At 34.0% G+C, this 21,466-nt stretch overlaps 3 protein-coding genes across 9 annotated transcripts; 2 read left to right on the top strand and 1 right to left on the bottom strand.

The window, feature by feature from the left end:
• Positions 1–899: 899 nt before the first annotated feature.
• On the top strand, positions 900–10,220 carry LOC133031642 (uncharacterized). Of its 5 annotated transcripts, XM_061105127.1 has the most exons (17): positions 902–1,139; positions 1,247–1,335; positions 1,704–1,829; positions 2,485–3,016; positions 3,084–3,363; positions 3,721–4,019; positions 4,812–4,994; positions 5,190–5,936; positions 6,070–6,161; positions 6,278–6,337; positions 6,418–6,506; positions 6,669–7,238; positions 7,555–7,629; positions 7,786–7,856; positions 7,963–8,020; positions 8,723–8,984; positions 9,146–10,220. In XM_061105127.1, the coding sequence occupies exons 4-17, from the start codon at positions 2,607–2,609 to the stop codon at positions 9,850–9,852; spliced, it is 3,903 nt and encodes a 1,300-aa protein (XP_060961110.1). In that variant the 5' UTR covers positions 902–1,139; positions 1,247–1,335; positions 1,704–1,829; positions 2,485–2,606; the 3' UTR covers positions 9,853–10,220. The 5 variants fall into 5 exon arrangements, with proteins under 5 accessions (XP_060961115.1, XP_060961111.1, XP_060961112.1 ...); XM_061105132.1 differs by lacking the exon at positions 1,247–1,335 and having other exon boundaries at positions 900–1,139; positions 3,721–3,992; positions 6,287–6,337; XM_061105128.1 differs by lacking the exon at positions 1,247–1,335 and having other exon boundaries at positions 901–1,139; positions 6,287–6,337.
• A 3,235-nt stretch (positions 10,221–13,455) lies between these two features.
• LOC133031647 (protein phosphatase 2C 77) lies at positions 13,456–16,257 on the top strand. Its single transcript, XM_061105135.1, has 4 exons — positions 13,456–14,954; positions 15,070–15,378; positions 15,479–15,584; positions 15,732–16,257. The coding sequence occupies exons 1-4, from the start codon at positions 14,187–14,189 to the stop codon at positions 16,064–16,066; spliced, it is 1,518 nt and encodes a 505-aa protein (XP_060961118.1). The 5' UTR covers positions 13,456–14,186; the 3' UTR covers positions 16,067–16,257.
• Positions 16,258–17,032: 775 nt separating this feature from the next.
• On the bottom strand, positions 17,033–20,816 carry LOC133031652 (mitogen-activated protein kinase kinase SIPKK-like). Of its 3 annotated transcripts, XM_061105152.1 has the most exons (10): positions 20,666–20,816; positions 20,396–20,471; positions 20,222–20,306; positions 19,871–20,005; positions 18,934–19,158; positions 18,659–18,841; positions 18,301–18,521; positions 18,086–18,131; positions 17,852–17,952; positions 17,033–17,413 (listed from the first exon to the last, which is right to left on the bottom strand). In XM_061105152.1, the coding sequence occupies exons 2-9, from the start codon at positions 20,467–20,469 to the stop codon at positions 17,854–17,856; spliced, it is 1,068 nt and encodes a 355-aa protein (XP_060961135.1). In that variant the 5' UTR covers positions 20,470–20,471; positions 20,666–20,816; the 3' UTR covers positions 17,033–17,413; positions 17,852–17,853. The 3 variants fall into 3 exon arrangements, with proteins under 3 accessions (XP_060961135.1, XP_060961128.1, XP_060961121.1); XM_061105138.1 differs by lacking the exon at positions 17,033–17,413 and having other exon boundaries at positions 17,443–17,952; positions 20,666–20,781; XM_061105145.1 differs by having other exon boundaries at positions 17,033–17,952; positions 20,396–20,713.
• Positions 20,817–21,466: the final 650 nt, after the last annotated feature.

A 21,466-nucleotide genomic window follows, 5' to 3' on the forward strand; every position in this document is an offset into this window, starting at 1 on the left:
GGGTTTTGTTCGTTCTTAATACTTTACACATTGTTGTTAAAAAAATACTTTACACTTTTATTACAATTATGTAGAAAATTTACATATACAAGACTTAAGACTTGTGCAAATATGAATTACATGCTATTACAATAGAAAAAATAATAGTAAAAATTTTATTAACAACATTATAGAATAGATAATTGATGAAATCAAATGTTTTATATTATTTCTATTAAATTAATTTTTTCTGTTCATTTTATTTTGTTCTTTTATTTATATTATTTAACTTGATTTTAATTAGCACAATAATAATAATAAGAAATTGGTAATCAAAAGTTAAATTGGATTTTCCAAATTATATATTTCACTTATGATATGTATTTGTGTCTTTAATTTTGACAATACATTTTTGAATCATTATCGAAGATTGAATTTGTATCACCTACATAATTATTAAAATATTTTAATTGTAAAATTTAAATTAAACCTTTAAACTTTAATGTATATTTAAAATATTAGTGATTATTCTAATAAATATGGAATGATTTTAATAAATTTACTCAAAATTGAGTAAAATTTTATCACAAGTACTATCAACACAATAGAGTAGTTAAGAAAAAAAAAAAAATCAATAGAGTTAGAGTTAAAATAATGAAACAAAAATACAAAATAAAATTAATAAAGTGGATAATTTCCTTATTTATTTTTGTCATCACTAATTCTACTTCCATTCGAACTAGGATTTTTCATCATAGATCAACCAAACTAGTGAAAGTGCATATTGGTGTTAATAACTTAGCAAGTGTCCTCCTACTAAGTTATTATATGTTTCGCGCTAAACGGTGTCGGTTTGTTTAAAAACACAAAGTCTGAGTTGGATTGGGACTTATTGAGAGCCGTTTTTATAAAGAAAACGGTGTCGTATTAGCCGAAATCGCAGTTTCCAAATTCCAATATTGTCCCAAGCAAAGCCCGGAAACTGACCCAACTTTTACAGGGACTCTGATCTCTTCGGCGACCCTAAAAACGTCCAAACACACCAATCTTCCACGACCCACTTCCCCCGATCGCTCTCTCTTTCCTCCTCTTTGTTTGGGATCCAAGAAAATTACAAACCCCCCTTTTTATTTTCCCTTTCCTCAATTTCAATTTCAAAGGTGCGTTCTTTCATTCGCTTAATTTTTTATTTTCAATTAAAAAAAATAATAATCACGTGAGATTCAATTGCTGACCTGACCTATTGTTTTGATTATTTTCTCGGCAGCCAAACAACCTGAACTTAGCTTATTATTGCTAAAGAACAAAAATCAAATTACTTGTTTTTATATAGAGCTTCAACGGGGTTGTCCTAGTGTAAGTTTTTTTTTGTTTGTTTGTTTATTTGTTTGAACATTGAGATTAGCTCAAAGTGTTTTGAGTTGCATATTTGTGTATTCAATAGAAAACGATTTAGATTGTATACGAATGTGATCTCATTACTAGTTACTGGAATTTAGACATTGTCTCCCAATGCTCTGATTACTCTTTAGTTCCAATCATTATCTTATTAAAGTTAATATTTAATAATTTCTTGGGATTGCTATTTGTTTTTTTTCTAATACATTAATTGAACTTAGTTACTTTATTTAATTTTTCAATTAATGAGTTGAGTTTAATCTTTGTGGAGCAACTGATTAAATTTTAAACTGTTTGGTACTGACTATTTTGTTCATTTTGTGCAGCTTTTCCTTTTCTTTTTTTAATCAAATTAAGATTATCCATTTGCATTTGGAGGGTGTAGTGTACGTGATATGCGTATTTAAACCAATCTCCTATGATATGTAAATAGCTTTCTGGGAATGTGCCCTGTAAGTCCCTTATATATGCTTATTTTTTCCTTTAATTGAATATAGTAGAAATAATAATTAGGGAAAGGTTTAATTGGAATACAAGAGTTGTGCTTTGACTTTATATTTAATTCTTGTGTTGCATTCAACTCATTTTCTCTAATTATTCACGTTGCAGTTTTCTTTTTGGTATGTGAATTTCAATTTGGCACTTGTTATGTGATTGTTGTATTCAACAGTTTCCGTCGAACTTATCATCTACTTTTTAGATGTTATTTTGATTAATAAGACTATTAATATGGATGAGTTTTAAGGTCTTAAGCTTCATATGTACAAGTGTTTCTCTGTTAAACGTATGCTAGTTGAATAATCAGGTGAAAGTAAAGGGCCGCATAAAATGATACTTTTTAGTTAGGTGCTACTAGAAGGAGATTTAACACTGACTACGATTGAAAGGCAATAAAGGGCTCCTGCTATTAGCTTGAGTGTTTCAAGGCTTCAGTTTTTTGTTGAATTTAGTTTGGTGAAAATTGTCTTGGACAAGCAGATTAGGAAGTTTTTTTTTCTGATTTGTTAATTGTTATTGTTATTATTCAAGTCTCCAGTTCTGAAGTTCTTACCCATCTCATTCAAGTAGATCTTACGTTTGTTTTCAACATTTTTCTTTACATTTCAGATACACTACCCAGTAAGCGTTCTTAAAAACTTTTGGCCATATGTGCTTTAGTTCCCCAACTTTGTCATGCACCCTTGTATTTTCTGGGTTATTGATGCAAAGTATGTGCGGAAACTAGTGCAATGGCAACATCTGGCAAGTTTGACATCTCTGGTAGCCCAGATAGACCTTTATATATCGGTGGGCAGCGTGGATCCCACATAGCACCTTCATTGGACAAATCGGGTAGCTTTCGTGAGAGCGTAGATAATCCAATTTTGTCTTCACTTCCGAACATGTCAAGAAGCGCCTCAGTAGCACATGAAAATTTGCTGGATTTCTTTCGTTGCATACGGTTCGATGCAAAGGTTGTGGCTGCAGAGCATAAATCTCTCCGTCAAGGGGACTTTAAACGACATATAAATGTTGCTTTTGGAGTTTCACCAGATGAATCTCCATCTGGTTCTACAAAAGGAAAGATGCTTCCATCTCCATCACCAGAAGAAATCAAACGACTTAAGAGTAGTTTGCGTGAAAGCAATGTCAAGGCCAGGTAGTTCTCTGTATGTTTTTCATTTAGTTTGGAGTTGAAAATAGTTCATGACATTATGTAATAACAGGGATCGAGTGAAAATTTTCAACGAAGCTTTATCAGTATTCAATAAATTTTTCCCAAATGTACCATCTAAAAAGAGATCCCGATCAGAAGGTTTTCCTAGTGATCGGTCTGGTGCAGTGTTGTCAAATGACCGGTCAGGTTTAGGGACAAGCATGGGTAAGATAGGAATTCAAAACCATTCCATTCCAGGTAGTTTTGAACTTGAGCAGCATAAGTCAGAAGAAAGGACCAAAACTGCTCTTCCAAACAAACGCACCCGGACTTCTTTTGCAGATGCTAAGGTACGTTCCTTTTAACTTTTTCACCCGTGCTTCCTTTGCAATTTTTTTCCTTTTAGTACTATTACGAACCTCATTTTTCCCTTATTTTTTAAAGCACTAATTTTTTCCTATCCTTTTTCTTACACATACACTTTCCCCATAGAAGCCTTGTCCTTTATTTATTACTTTTAACTGTCCTCAATTCTCATCCTTAGTTATTCAGGTAATTGTTTCTAAGGAGTTCTTGTCATTGTTGATTTGGGATTGGAGATAATGTTTTTTTACCAGTCAGTAGCAACTGTTAGGTGGTCGTCATATATATCTCTTGCTATTATCTTTCCTTTAAAATATGACTAACATGGATTGTCACAATTGTAGATGGATGGGCGGAGTAACACTCTGCTCAGGCCGTCTGGTGTTGTAGATAGGGATAGAGAAATGTTGAGGCTTGCAAATAGTGGTGCAGTACAGGGTGAAGATAGGACCTTATCTATTGGAGTTGATGGCTGGGACAAATCAAAAATGAAGAAGAAGCGTTCTGGGATAAAACCAGATGTTTCTCCTAGTACTGTATCAACTAAACCGAATGATGGCTACCGGGAAACCAAACAAGGAATGCAACAAAGACCAATTACTGATGCTCGATCAAGGTTAAATATCGAATCACATGGCTTTAGGTATAACCTTTTTTTATTACCATTATATATCCAATGAAATGGATCAAAATCATAATAATTAGATAGCCCTCCATTGAGTAGGGATGCTCTAATGTATTGCCTAATTGCTTTTCTTCTTTCTCTTTCTATTTCTATTTGTGTGTGTTTTTTTTGGAAATCAAGAAGAGTATAATACTCGATATGTTTGGTGCAATCTAAAATGATTCCAAAAAGGTCACATTGAGTGATTATAATAGACAGTTTTTTATATATGATAAATCTTTATTAGAACATTTGTTTTGTGTATTTCTGGATCTAAGCATTATCCCTATACAAATTAGTTTTGAGGCCATAGCTGCATGACATTAAAATGCCTATATACTCAAGACATTTGTACGGATGTCTTGTTTAGTAAGTTTAGATACGGGATTTATACTTCTTAGTTAGTAATTAGGTATATCGGCTAGTTTATCTGAAATGACGTGTTTATGTGGCAAATATATAATTTTTTTAAAAAAAAATTTATGAAAGGTGCTTATTGTAGAGATATCTATGTAGCTACAGTGCCTATGGTGACCATTATTAGTTATTTTATTGCAATATTTGATAGCTCATTATTGGATTTGGAAAGAATAAGAAGAGATATATATTGTCATGGTAATGAAGACATCGTGTTTCCCATAAAATGCATGAACTTTTTTTTACCCTCTTGTTGCAATATCGTCTCCTTGAAAGCCTTAATTTATGAACTTGTGAAGGAAATTTCATCAGATTTAATTCATTAGTTAGTATTAATGTTTACTTTTTCTACAGGCCAGGATTAAACAGTGGTGTTGTTGGAGTTGGAAAATCAGATGTAATGTCACAACAGACTGGCTTGGGCATCCGTTCATCCCTCCCTAGGACCGATCCAGATAACAGTTCTCTTATCAATGATAAGAGAGATCGTCATATTGGTTCAGATAAGGAAAGGGTGAACCTTAGAGCTGTTAATAAGTAAGTTTATTAACACCACCCTCTTTTTTTATCCCAGAATGAAAATTTCTCAATTGTATTACTTGAGACCATTGTTCTCTGTATATCTATTTTAACTCCTTAATTTTATTTATTTAGAGCTCTATCTGGTTATATCAATCTAAATATTTTTTTATTGTTCTAATTTACTTCCTCCTTTTTGTTGAAAATACTCAGGGCAAATGTTCGTGATGATTTAAATTCAGCTAGTCCTCTTTCAAATGCAAAAGTAAATGCAACTGTTCGGGCTCCACGATCAAATACAGGAGTTGTGCCTAAGTTATCTCCTGTTGTTCATAGAGCAACTGCTTCCAATGACTGGGAAATTTCTCATTGTACAAACAAACCCCCTTCTGGTGTTGGTGCTAATCGAAAACGGACGGCATCCACAAGATCTTCCTCTCCACCTGTCCATTGGGCAGGCCAAAGACCACAAAAGATCTCTCGTACTGCAAGACGATCAAATTTTGTTCCTATCGTTTCAACTAATGATGAAACTCCTGCCATGGATAGCCCATCTGATGTTAGTAATGACCATGGTTTGGGATATGCAAAACGCATGCCGGGCAGTTCTCCTCAGCAGGTTAAGTTAAAATGTGAACCACTGTTGTCAGCTGCCTTATCGGAAAGTGAGGAGTCAGGGGCTGCTGAAATAAAGTCTAGAGACAAAGGAAAAAAATGTGATGATTTAGATGAGAAAGCTGCACAGAATATCCAAAAAGTGTCACCCTTGGTGTTGTCATCAAGAAAGAATAGACCTGTTACTGGGGAAGACCTTGGGGATGGTGTTCGGAGGCAGGGGAGGACTGGGCGAGGATTTGCTTCAACGAGGTCACTTATGCCAATGGGAGTAGAGAAGATAGGCAATGTGGGAACAGCAAAACAGCTTAGAAGTGCCAGACTTGGTATAGAGAAGACAGAAAGGTTCAACATTCTGTACTTGCCTGTATTCTGGCTATCTAATGAATGATTCTTCTCCCTAGTTTTCTTTAGTTATGCTTTTTGCTTTTACTTGGAGTGGAATCTCATAGTCTTATGATTTTTTTTTTAATCTCAGTAAACCGGGTCGTCCACCAACTAGAAAACCTTCCGAACGCAAAACCTATACACGCCAAAAGAATACAGTTAATGTAGCTGCAGATTTTCTTGGTAGTTGCACTTAAATCTTACAAGACATGCACTTTTTTATTGATCTATTATTATAAAATTTATTTTGGTTTTATGTTTTCTACTTTCTTACATTCACTAATTACTCTGTTTATTAGTTGGGTCAGACGATGGACAGGAAGAGCTTTTGGCTGCTGCAAATGCTGCCGTTAATCCTGGTACTTTCTCTGAAAAATCTGTATATTCAGCTACCTTTATATTTGCATTAGTTAAATTGAGAGTTGAATTATTGCTGCAGGCCGTGCCTGTTCCAGCCCATTTTGGAAGCAGATGGAGCCTTTTTTTGGTTTTATTTCTGATGCAGACATTACTTACTTGAAGCAACAGGTTAACTGTTTTTTTTAATTATATTTTATTTTATCCCTACCAATTTGAATGTTTTTCTAATTGATACCTTTTGTCATATATGTTAAAGATTGTTAGCTATTGTGTGTGAATTTCAAGGATTAGGAAGGCCCCTGTAAATTTTTTTTTCCTTATGTCTATCAGGGAAACATTGAATCAACTGCACAGACTGCTACCCAAGCTCCCTCAAGCGTAGATGCTTGCAATAATGTGCCTAATGGATTTGGGTTAACTGAATCTGAATCAAGGAATGATGAATTCCTTTCAGAACAATTAATATCAGGAACAGGAGATCATACTGAAATTCCCCTTTGTCAAAGACTCATAGCCGCACTGATTTCAGAGGAGGATTATAGCACTGGCAATGAAGATCTGAAAGTTGATGAATATCAACCTGAACTTGATCTGGATGGAGAGTTAGGATCAAATAGTTTGGATCACCAATCATTACTTAACTTTCAGTTTGCTGGGAAGGCTGCATTTAATGGTTATAGGATAAATGTGCAATCAGAACACAATGAGCTGGAAACTGATATGGCTGACATTCCACACAAGACAATGAACTCGAACTTGAGTCATTCATTAAATGGCTTACTACCTGACCAAGCGATGATAGCTAACAGACCCTGCTCAGAATTTCAATATGGAATTATGCCTTTGAATGAGAAACTTCTCTTGGAGATTCAAAGCATTGGAATTTTTCCAGAATCAGGGGTAGGTCAATATTTTACAAGAATTCTTGTTAAACCTGTTTCGCATTTTCTTCTTTTCTCTACAACTGTTCCATTTGCAAGTATTTGATTGGTTCCTTGGTGGCATAGTTCACGTCAGCTTCTTCAAATTCATCATTTGTAACCCTTGGGAGACTTTTTTCAGTTACATTTCTACTTTTTTGTTTCTTAGAAGGTCATCAGACGTGTTTTGATTGACTATAGAGGATGGTTTTTATTATATGCTTCAATCTCACTTTTTTCTTTTTTCTCTTTGTGTATCATCCATTTCTATAAATTTTTTTTTTATGTTTTGTTAGCCTGGCATATCACATATAAGTGATGAAGAAATCAGTCAGGAGATAAGTAAATTTGAGGAGAAGTATCATGAACAGGTATTTCCAAAAGATATTTTTTTTTTATTATTTTAAATGCATTCTTTGTCCTTTCATGGCTGCACTGAAACATTCTACTGAATGATTATCTTTCATGGCTGTAAAGTCAATACAAATTATGTTAGTTGATGTTGTGTACGTTTGCTGATTCAATAGGCCCTTAAAAGGAAAGACTTGATGGATTCGCTGTTGAAGTCTGCCTCAATAACAAAAGACCATCAAGAGAAGTAATAAATATCTCCTTATTTTCTTATTTAAATGTTTCTTATACCATAACATCAACTAATATTTCTATTTACATTATATTATATAATTTATTATTCTATTTTGTAGGGAGTTTGAACAATGCGCTCTTGAGAAACTTGTCACAATGGCCTATGAAAAGTATACGGTATTTCTCGAAGCACTGCTTTATTTTGTCTTACTAGTCTTAATACTGTATTCTCTGTGGGACTCGGTGTCAAATATTTTTACATTTTTTTTGTTTGCTGGAATTTGTATTGACTTTACACAAGTGTGTTAACAATTTGAGGCTTCTAGTATGTAAATAATACTCAAGTAATCTGCAAATAAAGGGTCTGTTATTGAATTAGGAAAGGGAAATTTATGGATTTAGGATGATAGCAAATTTGGTGCAATGGAAAACCATGGAGATTAAAGAAAGAGAGTTTGTCAATCATGCAAGACAAACAGGGGAAAGAAAGTAGAAAAACAACAGAGATGTTCTGATGAATAATTGAGTTTATAAATCAACACAAGAGTGCTTACTGCTTAACATTGTTAATCTTATTTGGAGACCGACAAGTTAGTTAGAAAATAAAGTAGACTAATGGATTATAAAAATGAGAGATTAAATTTAATATCACAGATATTGATAGGATAAATATTAAATTCCTAATTATCATAACCTTATTTTTGTTATTATAAAACATTGAGTTTGAAACGTGTAAAATCATTTTAAGCTACAACTAGAAGTAAGTTATCGTGACTTAATATTACTTGTTTTCTTTCAAGTGTTGAGTGACCTTGTACTTTATCCTTTACCCTTGATTCCTTAGATGGCATTGGATTCTTAAAATTTTTTGTGTGTTAGGCTTGTTGGGGTCCGAATACTAGCGGGAAGAGTTCAAGTAATAAAATGGCCAAGCAAGCTGCTTTAGCATTTGTTAAGAGGACATTAGAACAATGTCATAAGTATGAAGAGACAGGAAAGAGCTGCTTTAGTGAACCCTTATTTAAGGATATCTTTCTTTCGGGGTCTAACATCAATTATGCTCGACAAGCTGATTCTGCAACAGAGGGTGAATCAAGCAAAGGATATGCTTCCATCCGGCATTTGGAAGGCAGAGTTTCAGGTAATTTTGTTATTTAAAAAATATGTGGGACATGTGATGCACTTGTTTATCTTACACGTGTCCAATTTTTGCTTTTTATGAGAAATTGGTGGCCAATTATGGAGAGTTTTCTCTTTGTTCTTAAATTGTTTTTGGGGTGTGTGCCCCTATCTCTTCTGCAGCTTCCATGGGTTCACATCAGAGCCCGTCACAGTTCAATCAGAATGTTGATAACCACGATATTTCTTCAGATGTAAATCACTTATCTGAACAAACTATAGGGAAAGAAGATATGTGGTCAAACAGGGTGAAAAAGCGGGAATTATCACTAGATGATCTTGGAAATACAATTGGCACTTCAATTACTCCAGTCATGGGAACATCTCTATCAAGCAGTGCTAAAGGAAAAAGGAGTGAGAGGGATAGAGATGGAAAAGGGCACAATAGAGAGGTGTTATCTAGAAATGGAAATGCCAAAATAGGGCGTCCTTTATCGAATGCTAAGGGTGAAAGAAAATCTAAAACAAAGCCTAAGCAGAAAATGACTCAGCTATCTGTTTCAGTAAATGGCCTCCTTGGCAGGACATCTGAGCAAGTCAAATCAGCAATGCCTTCTATGTCAAGGTCAAACGAAATGACTAGGACCAACAATGCCAAGGAAAAGAATGACTTTGGCTTAGATGTATTGGATGAACATGAGCCTCTTGACTTGTCTCACCTTCAAATACCAGGAATGGATGTACTGGGTGTACCTGATGATCTTGATGGTCAAGGGCAGGATTTGGGTACATGGTTGAACATTGATGATGATGGTTTACAAGATCATGACTTTATGGGCGGCCTTGAAATTCCAATGGATGACCTCTCAGAATTAAATATGATGGTTTGAAGCTTTCCTGTATAGACTTGTTCATTATACTATTGACCAACAAAACAAAACTGCTGTTGTCAAGAAATGACCAGTTATATGTTAGTCATTTGGCTCTCCTGTCAACAATTAGTTTATATAGATTCTTTTTTTTAGGCTCCTGCATAAGTTAATTTTTGAGTGAACCTTTCGGATGTTTTTTCTTTTATTCTTCTGTATTAAGTTGGTGACTTCGACTGTAAAGTTCTTTTTGTTCAAGGTACAAGTTAGTACGTCTTAGTGATTATATCTTAGCAAACATGTATCCTCGCTGTAGCTTTTAAAAATCAGAGAACAATGCCTCTTGTAAATATATTTCATAATCCTAATAAAATCAGCTTTTTGTTCAACGTGAGAATCCCTCATGGCGCAGCTAAGCATAAGAGGTTTGCTTTTGACCCTACTATCTCTTTGACTTTGTTTAATAAACTTTTGTTCCATTCAATTTTAAATCTGTGGAATGCGTTCATATATCTATATAAATGCTTGCAAGTATCTATGTCTTTTTGAAGTTTTATGCTCTTCATTGAATCCTGTGCTTTTCGTTACCATAAAGATATGTTCATGGTTTGATTACTGCAGATTGAGCTTGCCAGTGGTAAGAATTCTTCTTTTATCTAGTCTTTGTCAGCTTCACTTTAATTTTGAGGCAGATTTCAAGTGGCAAGTTGGTTTTGGATTCACTTGTAAGGACAATCTAACCTGGAGGAAATCAAGCCTCAATCTTCTTTCATGTATTCATACATCTTACTTGGTAAGTCTTTTAATATATTCATTGTATCATTATAGCCATTCTGTTTTCTGTTTGTACAGTGAAAGTCTGCTGCACATGTTGTCATTGGAATTGATAATTTGAGTTTCTTAGCATTTGTGCAGTTTAGCTGCACGGCAACTCAAATGAATTGACGTTTATCACTGCAACTCACAAGGTCATATTGTGATGTTCAGGTCACCCATCATTGCCAAATAATCTTATTTCAGGCACTCATTTTTCACTCTGGTGTGTTGCTCATCAGGTCAACCATAATTGCCAAATATTCTTTTTTCAGGCACTCATTTTTTTACTCTGGTGTGTTGCTCCAGGTCACCCATCTGGTCCCCTACATTAGTTTAGAAAGTCATATTTGCATCGCAAGCTTCCTTTTTGTTTGTAGGTAGCATCTGCATCATACTATGATTCATATTCACTTTTGTCATTTGTTTATTTCTTCTGCCATACCAAGTATTGGTTTCTTCTGTAACAGTGTCATAGTAATCCATCACCCATTTACGATTCTTATCAAATTGTGATTGTTTTTCATAAAGGATAATCTGCACTGTAATGATTGTTCAGCTTAAATTTTGTTCTTCCAAAGATGCTCTGGGACTGAAGTGAGATTTCTCGAGTAACAAAGTGCAGTGGAACTCATGATTTGGAGTGTTGTTTTTATTAATAACGATTAACTTCTTAAGGACATGTTATAATTTACACCGTTCATTTTGGCATTTCACAAAGCTACTGTTCATTTTAAACATAGGACCACTTACCGAAGTCTTCTTTCTATTTATGTAAGTATGTTGACAGATTGATGAGTGTTTTTGTCGGACAAAAATGGGTGGGAATCAATAACTTGTTCCCACTCTTGGGACCTTTTTTAATACAATGCCTTTTTAACAGGACCATGCTAAGATATTAAGAAGGCTTGAACCATGGTATTTCCAAGATTCGACCCGAACTGGAATATTCTATATATATATTGTATTCAATTCCTATAGCAATAGGTATCTCTTACTTCTCTATCCATTTTCATTGTATTCCATTCCAATATATATATTAATATTTTACTCTCTCTTTCCCTAAAAAGTCAAGTAGGTTAGTATTATGTAGAGAAGAGAATTATGCAATGTTTGACACGTGGATGCTAATTTTCAAAGACTCGTCTCCAAGATGAAAACCTTTAATTTTTTTTTTTTTGATAAGTAAATGAAAACCTTTAATTAATATCCATCAAATCGCTGGCAATGGAAGCAGGCCCCACCAAAAAGGAAAAGGAAAAAAATGGTAGCATACCATTTGCTTGCATTTGCATCATAAATTCACATCTTTTACTTTTCACAAGTACAAAAAGATCATCTCAACAACAATAACAACTCCTCGACAAGACCAAGAAAAACAATATAAGAAAGGAAAAGAAAACGTCGTGTTATGCTATGCATTGCATATATGGTCGGTCCCCATCTATATGATTGGAGAGCTAGACACGTGTTAGAAAATCAGAGGCTTGGTTGCTTGCTGGTGTCAGACTTTTTGGAGCTAAATTTAAATTCATGAGAGAAAATAATCGAAATAGGAAATAAGATACAATTTAAAAATTTGTCAGTTTCAGTCAAGTGCATGAATGAATATGATGTATCTTCTATTCTTTGTTTCTTTGTATCTGTTTTTTTCATTGTCTAATGTCTAGACTATAAGAGAAAGTGGTTGTTAATTGTTGTTGTACATCTCCCCCAGGAACCCTCTCATCTTCTGCCACCTCACCATTACATCACCAGCCAATTTTTACAGCCATTACGTGGCACCATTTTACAGTTTAGTCTTCTCCTTTGAATTTTTTTTTTTTTTTTAATGAGAAGTGGGGAAATGAAATCAGAACTTTCTTGGAAGACAAAATAAATATTATTTCTAGGGATTTCTTATAGTAAATCTATTATTTTTAACAAGTTTAGATAATTAATTTGGTGTGTGGTGGAAAACCCAAGTCATATATATGAGATAAATAATGTATCATTCATAATGAAGACTAATTTAGACGTAAGATTTATATTAAAATATTATTAACTGATGACTAATCATCATATGGATTAAAATCTTGTTCTCGACGGAAAAAAAATAATAGAAGTATTATTAACAACTGACGACTAATTCTAGCCATGTGATTTGATTAAATATAGTTAATAATTAGATTAATTAAAGTAAAACTATTATAATGGACTATATGTTGAAACAAGTTACTAGATTATCTTTTACTTAATAATAACCAGAAATTAATGTCTAATTAGTTAAGCATATATATTAGAATCGTGATCTTGACGTTTATCAACGAAAGAAGTATAACTTGTCCAAGTGCACTACTTACTATGTTGAACAATCAGTTTGTTTTTCAAACAATTTATTTTGATTTGTCAGAGGCAAAATCATCTAGCTTTTAATTTTTTTGTTAAAGTAATTAAAGTCATCTAGCTTCAATTATGTACACTACTAATTGGGAAAAGAAATAAGGAAAATATGGGCCTGTAGTACTAATTTAGTATTTTTAAACATGAACTGAAACAAAAGTATAATCTAGTACTAAAAAAAACTAAAGCTGCTGATGCTGAGTCATAGACAATGGAATTGTCTTTTTCTGTCCCTAAAAAATACTTTACACCAAATATGAGTATGTAATATTTTAACTACGTACCCCATGTATCTGTATACTTACGTGTCTTATCCCATTTCTATTTTAATTTTAATAATTTTAACAAAATAATAATAAAAAATTGTCTCAGTTTTCATGTTAAAAGATATGATTCTTCTTTATTTGGATTTATAAAATTTTCTTCCTGTAAATGCTGGATACGTGTAGATGCTTTGGCTTTGGTCAATTCCCATTTTGTAACAAATCTATGTTGCCAATCATAGAGAGACACGTGTCGAAGTTATCTAACATTATAATTGTCCTTCTTCTTGGTCACTTCAACTAATACCAACCTGCACCAGAGTTTAAAAACGGTAAGCAAAACCTGCCTCACCACGTGTTCTTTTTTTGAGACTGTTTGCTTTGCTTCCTCCTACCCTAAATTAATTAATTTTATTTTTTATTTTATTTTAAGGGCTGAGAGATATTTTAGATAAAAGTAGGTGTGACTCACCTTTCTTTTTTATTTTCATTTTATTTTTATTTTTAATATTGAATATTAATTGAAGGGTGGTTTGATTGATACACATGAAAGTAATTGAAAAGAGAGTAAGAGAGCTAATTTTATGAGGCTAAAATGGGTTGCCTCTGACCTTGGCAAAACAATTACACCTAGATTTTTCTTTTCACTGTTTTTTTTTTTTTTTAATTAGCTTCTTTTTCAGAACCCCATTTTCACGTCTCTGTGTTTATTAGTTTTTCATAAAGGTTGAATCTTTTAATCTGGTTTATTTGAACTGGATCTTGGTAGAAAAAGAATGTTTCTAAAACATCTTTAATCTTCATCTTGGTGAGAAAAGAATGCAAAAACAGTGTTAAAGGTTTTAGCTTTCATTCCATTAAAGCTATTACTGATAATAACATTGAAGAAGAGACTTGATGAAGAAGATATCATCCTCACCTGTTGCTGTACCTTATAGGCTTGGTAACTTTATCCATGAAGACTCAACAGTAACAACCCAAGTTGAGATTAATGGCCTTAAGTTAATTTCAAACACAGCATCCCTGTTTTCTAATCCCAATGCCAAGTCAAACACACCATGTGAATCCCTTTGTTTTGGAAGTGAAAGTTATAGGAGTGCAGAGGGTGAAAATACTGAGTTCACCTCAAGAGGTAAAGGTAATAATAACAATAATAATAATCCCTTTGTTAATAACTCATTTTCTCCATCTCTGGATTTGGTTTCTGATTCCATTATGAACAAAACAACAAACACTAAAAAGGAAGTTGGTAAGTTTGAAAATACCACTGGGAACATACCCAGTGGTGATATGGAACATGGGCAGGAAGAAGATATGGTTGGAGTAGTTGAGGTTGGTTTGGAGGGAAAAGACAGTTATGGATCTGATGAGTCTGACCCATGTATTATGTCTACCTTGCCATCTAAGGAGAAAAGACCATATAGAATAACAAACAGCAGTAGTCAGAATGTTTTGGATTTGGATTGTTTACCCCTTTGGGGTTTCACATCTATCTGTGGAAGGAGACCAGAGATGGAGGATGCACTTGCAGTTGTACCCAGATTGATGCAACTCCCAATTGAAATGTTAGAAGATGACCACCAAAACTTGGATGCTATAAATCACTACTCAACTCAATCAACTGCCCATTTTTATGGTGTATATGATGGTCATGGTGGTAACCAGGTATGCTTATACTCTACTTCATACTATATCTTCTATGCTATATTTTTACATGGTATGTAAATAGGATAGGATTCTATAATTTGGTCTCATTATAAGTGGACACTGTTTTCATTAGGTGGCTAATTATTGTCGACAAAGGCTTCATTTAGCCTTGGTTGAGGAGATAGAAACTGCAAAAGCAGGCTTGCATAATGGAAGTAAGAGGGAAAGTTGGCAGGAGATGTGGAAAAAGGCCTTCTCTAATTGTTTTGCCAAAGTTGATGCTGAGGTTTCTAGTTCTGCTACTGTTGCGCCTGAAACAGTTGGTTCAACTGCAGTGGTTGCACTTATTTGTCCAACCTATATTATGGTGGCCAATTGTGGTGATTCAAGGGCAGTTTTGTGTCGAGGAAAAGCACCAGTTGTTTTGTCAATTGACCATAGAGTAAGGCCTTTCACTAGTTGTGGTGTTTTAGAGCTCTATCAGTTAATTTTTTGTTCAAATATTTATAGAGATTGGTTTCTTCTTGTGTTCTTCTTCATAGCCAGACAGAGAAGATGAATATGAAAGGATAGAAGCAGCCGGAGGCAAAGTTATACAGTGGAACGGTTCTCGAGTTTTTGGTGTTCTTGCAATGTCAAGATCCATTGGTATGTCAAACCACCTGTGCTTGATGAATTTTTGCTTCTACTTAGCTTCCATATAATTACACTGAAACAATTATGGCCTTAGAGTTTGCACTTGAAAGATTTAAAACCATAGCTGACCAAGCTACTATCCAATATGGATATGATTAGGTGACAAATACTTGAAACCATGGATTATTCCTGATCCAGAAGTGATGTTTGTTTCTCGAGCAAAAGAAGACGAATGCCTCATTCTTGCCAGTGATGGTTTATGGGACGTTATGACAAATGAGGAGGCTTGTGATGTTGCCCGGAGAAGGATCCTTATATGGCATAAAAAGCATGGCGATAACTTGTCGGGCGAAAGAGGCCACGGGGTTGATCTTGCTGCTCAAGCTGCAGCAGAGTACCTCTCAAAGCTTGCTCTCCAGAAGGGAAGCAAGGACAACATTAGCGTTATAGTGGTGGACTTGAAAGTTGTAAGAAAATTCAAGAAAAAAACCTGAGAGAAGAGAAGCTTTTTTCTCTTCTCTTGCAGGATTTTGACATGTGTTATAATGACATGAATATAAATAACAATTATTTAACGTGATTCAGCCCTTCAATTTTTTTTTACAAAACTGGGCTAGTTGTGATCACAACACTAATGTATACCTACCCAATATTACAATATATTATATACTTTTAACTTTATTTATTTTCATCTCCCTTTCTCTCTGTGATACTACATTGACTCTGTTCCCAAAATTTCACACCAGAAAAGAGGCAAACTGTTTGTGAGTGAGAAGAAAAAAGAGAGCCTTAATTGTAATAACTTTGTAACCCAACTTAGCATCAATCCGGCAAGAAAAGGGGGTTGTTTGCTTCCTTTCTTCAAAGCGCCTGCCCTTTTTTTTTTAGAAGGTGATTCACTACCGAAGCGAAGAAAAGGCTGGATCAAGTCTCGTGCAAGTATAAGTGGAAAGAATGTGGTGATGTCACTGCTTTTCCTGGAAAGCGTCCCTTTCTCGTGTAAAAGTGATCAAAATTTGAACACGCTGCGTTTTACTGGGAATGATCGAACCATGGGAACGAATCTACTTAGAAAAAAATTTCAAGTATGCTGCAATATGAGAAGAAGCTATTCCTCCCAGAACAAAAGCTATTAGGCAGTAGTGGCAAGCACAGCAGAAAGGGGCTTTCCTAGATGTCAGGCAAGGAATCCTAGTAATTATATGCAATGATTGGTCTAAATCTATCTTGAATCGTAGCAAAATGATGAACCAAATGGGCTGTAAATACTTGAGAGATATCCCCAACACTTAAATCACAATGAAAATAAGTTATACAAGCCAAACCACAATTGATTAATGGAAGAAACTCTAGATTTCAGTACTAATTCCGCTCACTTTGCTAACTCAGATTTTACAATGCCCATTGAAAATTTACACTTTCTTTGGAACCCAGATTTTACAAGACAAAGAAAAATAAGATTTTATGAGAAGTTAAGAATATATTCTCCCTCCTTTTATTGTAATTTCCCAAGAGTTCTTTTACATTAACAATTTTCTGAAGCCAAACAAAGCTTAATGCTGTTGGGCAATGAAGTTTGTCCAACATCAGGAATTTTTCTTCTTAAATTCAGGAGCGAACAATATCTTTGCAGTTCCAATCAACTAGAAAAATTATCAAGCGCCTTAGGCTAGCTAAAGTAGTGAAAAATCTCTAAAGGTTAATACAATAAATCATATATTCCTTGGTCACAAAAACCTCCATTCACACTGCTAAGTTACTCCTCCAGGAAGAAATCTACTGCATTTGAATGTTTGCTTGAGATTTCTGTTACTGACAGTTGAAACTCCATTCGTGGAAATCTAAAAAAAGAGAAAAGGCATTATGACAGTTGAGTTCAAAAACATGTATAATAAGTATTCCTTTTCTTAAATAGATTGTCCCAATCTTATTCTCTACAAACCGTTGTTATTGCAACAAAATTGAGAGTATTCCTTTTCCTAAACAGAAACAACTTCAGAATTATCACTATCAATCTCTGAAAAACAGAGAATGTAAGAAAATCCTAAGATTGGGGAAACTTAATATCCTAATCCCACAGACTGCTAAATCAAATCTTCAACAAAGATTCTCCATAATTCACGAAAGAGAACAAGCGAAACCCTGCTATTAATAGGATGCCACTTCAGGTGGCTCTTAATCAACATATCTTTAACATTGAAGAGGACAGTAGGGCACACATTACAATATTTTCTAGGGAGTGGAAGAGAATAAACTTAAGGAATACTCCTTTAACTTACTCTTATGGTATCGAAAATGTAGCAAGTGGAGATCCCACATTGGTGAAGTACGTTGAAAGATCAACATCCAAGTCATCATACATGCTGACGAAAGGATGCATCTGAATTTTGCATTTAAAATAAGCAGAAGAGATGTCAGATCCATGTATCCTCATAGCACGAATCTAGTTAACTTTTACACTCATTGAACTAAATATTGTGTACATTGCAAATATAATTAAACTTTGTACATACCAATAGCTGATGCGCTGACTGTCTATCCTTAGCATCTTTCTTTACACTGAGATAGAAAATTACCAATTGGTAATTAGTAAATTCACAAAACCTACACGAAACTGGAGCAAAAAAATAAAGAAAGACAGCTACATTTCAATTGAGTTTCCTCTTGGTTCCGTAACTGTTCAAACACTCCCCATCCTAAAACTCAAAAATGAAAAGTGAGCATTTACCATGCAGAAATAAACGAGCAGAACTCGGGAGTAAATTGATCAGAAGGTGCACTAGGTGGTGGTTGACTAACAATACAATCCATGAGCTCAAAAAAGTTTGTCCACACGTCACCTTCTTCTGGTATATATGGGAACCGACCAGTTGCACATTCAAGCAACACTAGTCCAAAACTCCAGATGTCACTTTTGTAACTATATTTGCCTCCAGTAATTCTCTCTGGCTACAAATATATTGAACATATCAACAGAGATGCAGTGAGATACATATGTTGGGAATGCACATATGAAGTTTCATAAGTAAAAAGAGATGGAAATGAGAAAAGGGACATTAGCAAAACATATGAACAAAGTTACTCACAGACATATAGTTGTAGGTGCCGAGAAAAGTATTTGCCTGACCAGAGGTGCTTTCCAGTATTGCACTCACACCAAAGTCAGTGATCTTAACTTCTCCCCTGTGGTTTATCAACAGGTTTGAAGGTTTTAAATCCCTGTGTATAATGTGTTTTTCATGATGAAGATACAATAAACCCTTGAGCACCTACAACAACGAGTTGAAGAAAGAAGCCTGTTTCAATTGATTGGCTTGAAACAACTAAGATTTTATTCACAATTGATTTACTTAAATCCTACCTGTTTGCAAATAGCAGCAAGATACGGCTCTGGAATTGTTTTTACTTTCTTCAGAAAGTCTGCTAGAGATCCACCATCCATGTACTCTAAGATGATTGAAATGGTACCATTATCGTAAAAGGACTGGTAACAAACAACAATACTCGGGCACTGTGATGATTGATTAATTTTCAATTCCTGTGCAATCAGCTTCCGAGAAGACTCTTCGATATTCATTTGAATAACCTGAATAAGAGAAAAACATCAGAGAAAAGTATAATGGCTACATTAATGTAAACAGTTACACCGGATTCATGACTTAATGAAGAATGCGTACAAAACTAAAAATTCAACAAAAGGAATATTAGGATTGTTAATATACTAGACAAGTCCAGCACAATTAGCTTCCAAAAATGGTTCACTAAAAGGCTGAAGTTCAAACTCTTGAATTACCATGATAATATCCTGAACCACGAAGCCTTTAAAAGTAAAAGATATATAGCATAACTAGATAGAATGCTAAAATAGTTACCCCTGGACCAACTTAAACCAACATTCTCTACCTTCAGACGTCAATTCATTTTGTCAAATGGGCTCATATGCTATGAGACTATTCCCCCAAATCCTCTATTACACAATCTATTAAAAGGCAACCCCAGATCTATGTGGCTGAGAGAGCATGAATTAGGATACACCGTACCTAGAGTAACTCTGGAAATTAGATTCAAATTCTGTTCTTCACTACCATTTTATCCAGTTCAAGAAAATTCTAAAGGTGAACTCTACCAAACAAAGCCGAGTCCAAAAATCTCGTCATGACAAGAAGTAGAACATTACAATCCACAGATAATATTCTCAAAGTACACAAAACAGGGAGGAAATGACGTTTGAGAAAGAATAAAAAAGTATAAGGCAACAAAATGCAATATCAATGTTTATAGAATATGCAGTCATATACCTTTAGTGCAAAAAATTGGCCAGTCCATTTGTGGCGAACCAATTGCACAATTCCTCCACTCCCTTTTCCAATGACTTTTATAGTATCTACGTCTGCTAAACTCAGCTGATTATCGGTTGGCTGAATCGGAGGTGGCTGGGAAAAAGGAATTAAAAAAAAAAGGCATATTTCTTTATTTGGAGATAAAATAAACAAAGGATTCAAAAGACAGGAGAGAGAAGAATGCGCGATTTTTAGCTAAGAAATTCGTCGTGTACTCCATTACAACTCCATATCACGAAAACACAAGTGAAATCAAAATATAATTTAAAGAAAAAGGTTAAATTTTCAAAATTAGAAAAGAAATCTTACGACTTCAACTTCGCTTTGAGAAACAACCCGAACTCCGTCCCTGTTTACGAGCAGATCTCCATCCATAAACGTTCCACTTTCAGTCCTGTCATCAAAAGAAAAACCTAAATCAGCCATTCAAAACTCACACACACACACATATATATATATATAAATATATGGAGAGAGAATTACAGGAACTTAGCGAAAGAAACTTCATCGCGAGGAACAGTGAGTTTGAGATTAGGGGTTAAGCCTCCTTTCTTCATGTCTACAGGAGAAAAGTATTAGAGGCTATCAATAATGGAGAGAGAGTCTTTGGGATTGGGAGCGAAAATGTAGAAAGTGAGATCATAGTCAAAACAGAGAAACAATGAACGAACAATATCGTGTGTTTATATATATATAGATGGATATTATTAGATATCAGATAAAAAAAGGAAAAAGCATAGATAGAGCAGTCACCGTTCTTTCTGAGCTCAGAAAAAAGCAGGAAGAAGAAGATGGTGCGAAATGTTGAAGTTTTTACCAATCTTTTTACATATTTATTTGTTTTATTTCTTTTAGTCAGCGAACATGTGGTCTTCTTCTCCAGTAGTCTATACAATTAAATACAAGTCGCCCCGGGCCCATTACCTTAATTATTAATAATTAATTAATATCGGCAAGTACCTGACAAATCAAAAACAGGTATGGTAAGAAGAATATGCAACTATTTTTTTTTTTTTTTGAGAGAAAGAATATGCAACTATCAATATACTAAAAATATGTTAATTTATGTTTTCAAAAAAACATATGTTAATTCATTAGTTTTTCCATTTTTTTTTAAATTTATGGTTAGTTATAATAATGAATATATGTGGCAGGTAAATAAATACTAGGATGTACACGGGTGGATTGACAAATGTTACACCATCTCTCAAAATTTGGTTATATTAATTTTTTTTATTTAAGCATTTATATATTACAATTATATTTTAGTTGGACTCCAATCCAGGACCTCCAGCACACACGCTAGCCTCAAGTGGTTGTGTTATATTAATTTTTAATATTATACTTTAATATATAATTATAAAATTTAATAGTTTTATTGAAATATAAAAATTAATAAATTTATCATTGTTATTACTATTTTTTCATTATTTAAAATAAAAAGAATATAAATAGTTCATCAATAATGCTATAGCTTATATTAATAAAATAATAAAAGTGAAATAAAAATTAGGTTAATTAGTAATTTTTTCCCCTGAACTTTTTTGGTCGTTA

The sequence above is a fragment of the Cannabis sativa genome, chromosome 1, assembly GCF_029168945.1.
Source record: "Cannabis sativa cultivar Pink pepper isolate KNU-18-1 chromosome 1, ASM2916894v1, whole genome shotgun sequence".
NCBI lineage: Eukaryota > Viridiplantae > Streptophyta > Magnoliopsida > Rosales > Cannabaceae > Cannabis > Cannabis sativa.

What these genes read in the sequence shown, in the direction of transcription:
- LOC133031642 (XM_061105127.1), top strand. Translation starts at nt 2,607, where the DNA reads ATGGCAACATCTGGCAAGTTTGACATCTCTGGTAGCCCAGATAGACCT. An exon ending in AAATGCTGCCGTTAATCCTG is followed by an intron (nt 6,338 to 6,417) that starts GTACTTTCTCTG and finishes TTATTGCTGCAG; the next exon opens with GCCGTGCCTGTTCCAGCCCA. An exon ending in TGGCCTATGAAAAGTATACG is followed by an intron (nt 8,021 to 8,722) that starts GTATTTCTCGAA and finishes TTTGTGTGTTAG; the next exon opens with GCTTGTTGGGGTCCGAATAC.
- LOC133031647 (XM_061105135.1), top strand. Translation starts at nt 14,187, where the DNA reads ATGAAGAAGATATCATCCTCACCTGTTGCTGTACCTTATAGGCTTGGT. An exon ending in TTTTGTCAATTGACCATAGA is followed by an intron (nt 15,379 to 15,478) that starts GTAAGGCCTTTC and finishes TCTTCTTCATAG; the next exon opens with CCAGACAGAGAAGATGAATA. An exon ending in TGCAATGTCAAGATCCATTG is followed by an intron (nt 15,585 to 15,731) that starts GTATGTCAAACC and finishes GGATATGATTAG; the next exon opens with GTGACAAATACTTGAAACCA.
- LOC133031652 (XM_061105152.1), bottom strand. Translation starts at nt 20,469, where the DNA reads ATGAAGAAAGGAGGCTTAACCCCTAATCTCAAACTCACTGTTCCTCGC. An exon ending in CTCAAAGCGAAGTTGAAGTC is followed by an intron (nt 20,006 to 20,221) that starts GTAAGATTTCTT and finishes CCTTTTTCCCAG; the next exon opens with CCACCTCCGATTCAGCCAAC. An exon ending in AGTCAGCGCATCAGCTATTG is followed by an intron (nt 17,953 to 18,085) that starts GTATGTACAAAG and finishes TGCAAAATTCAG; the next exon opens with ATGCATCCTTTCGTCAGCAT.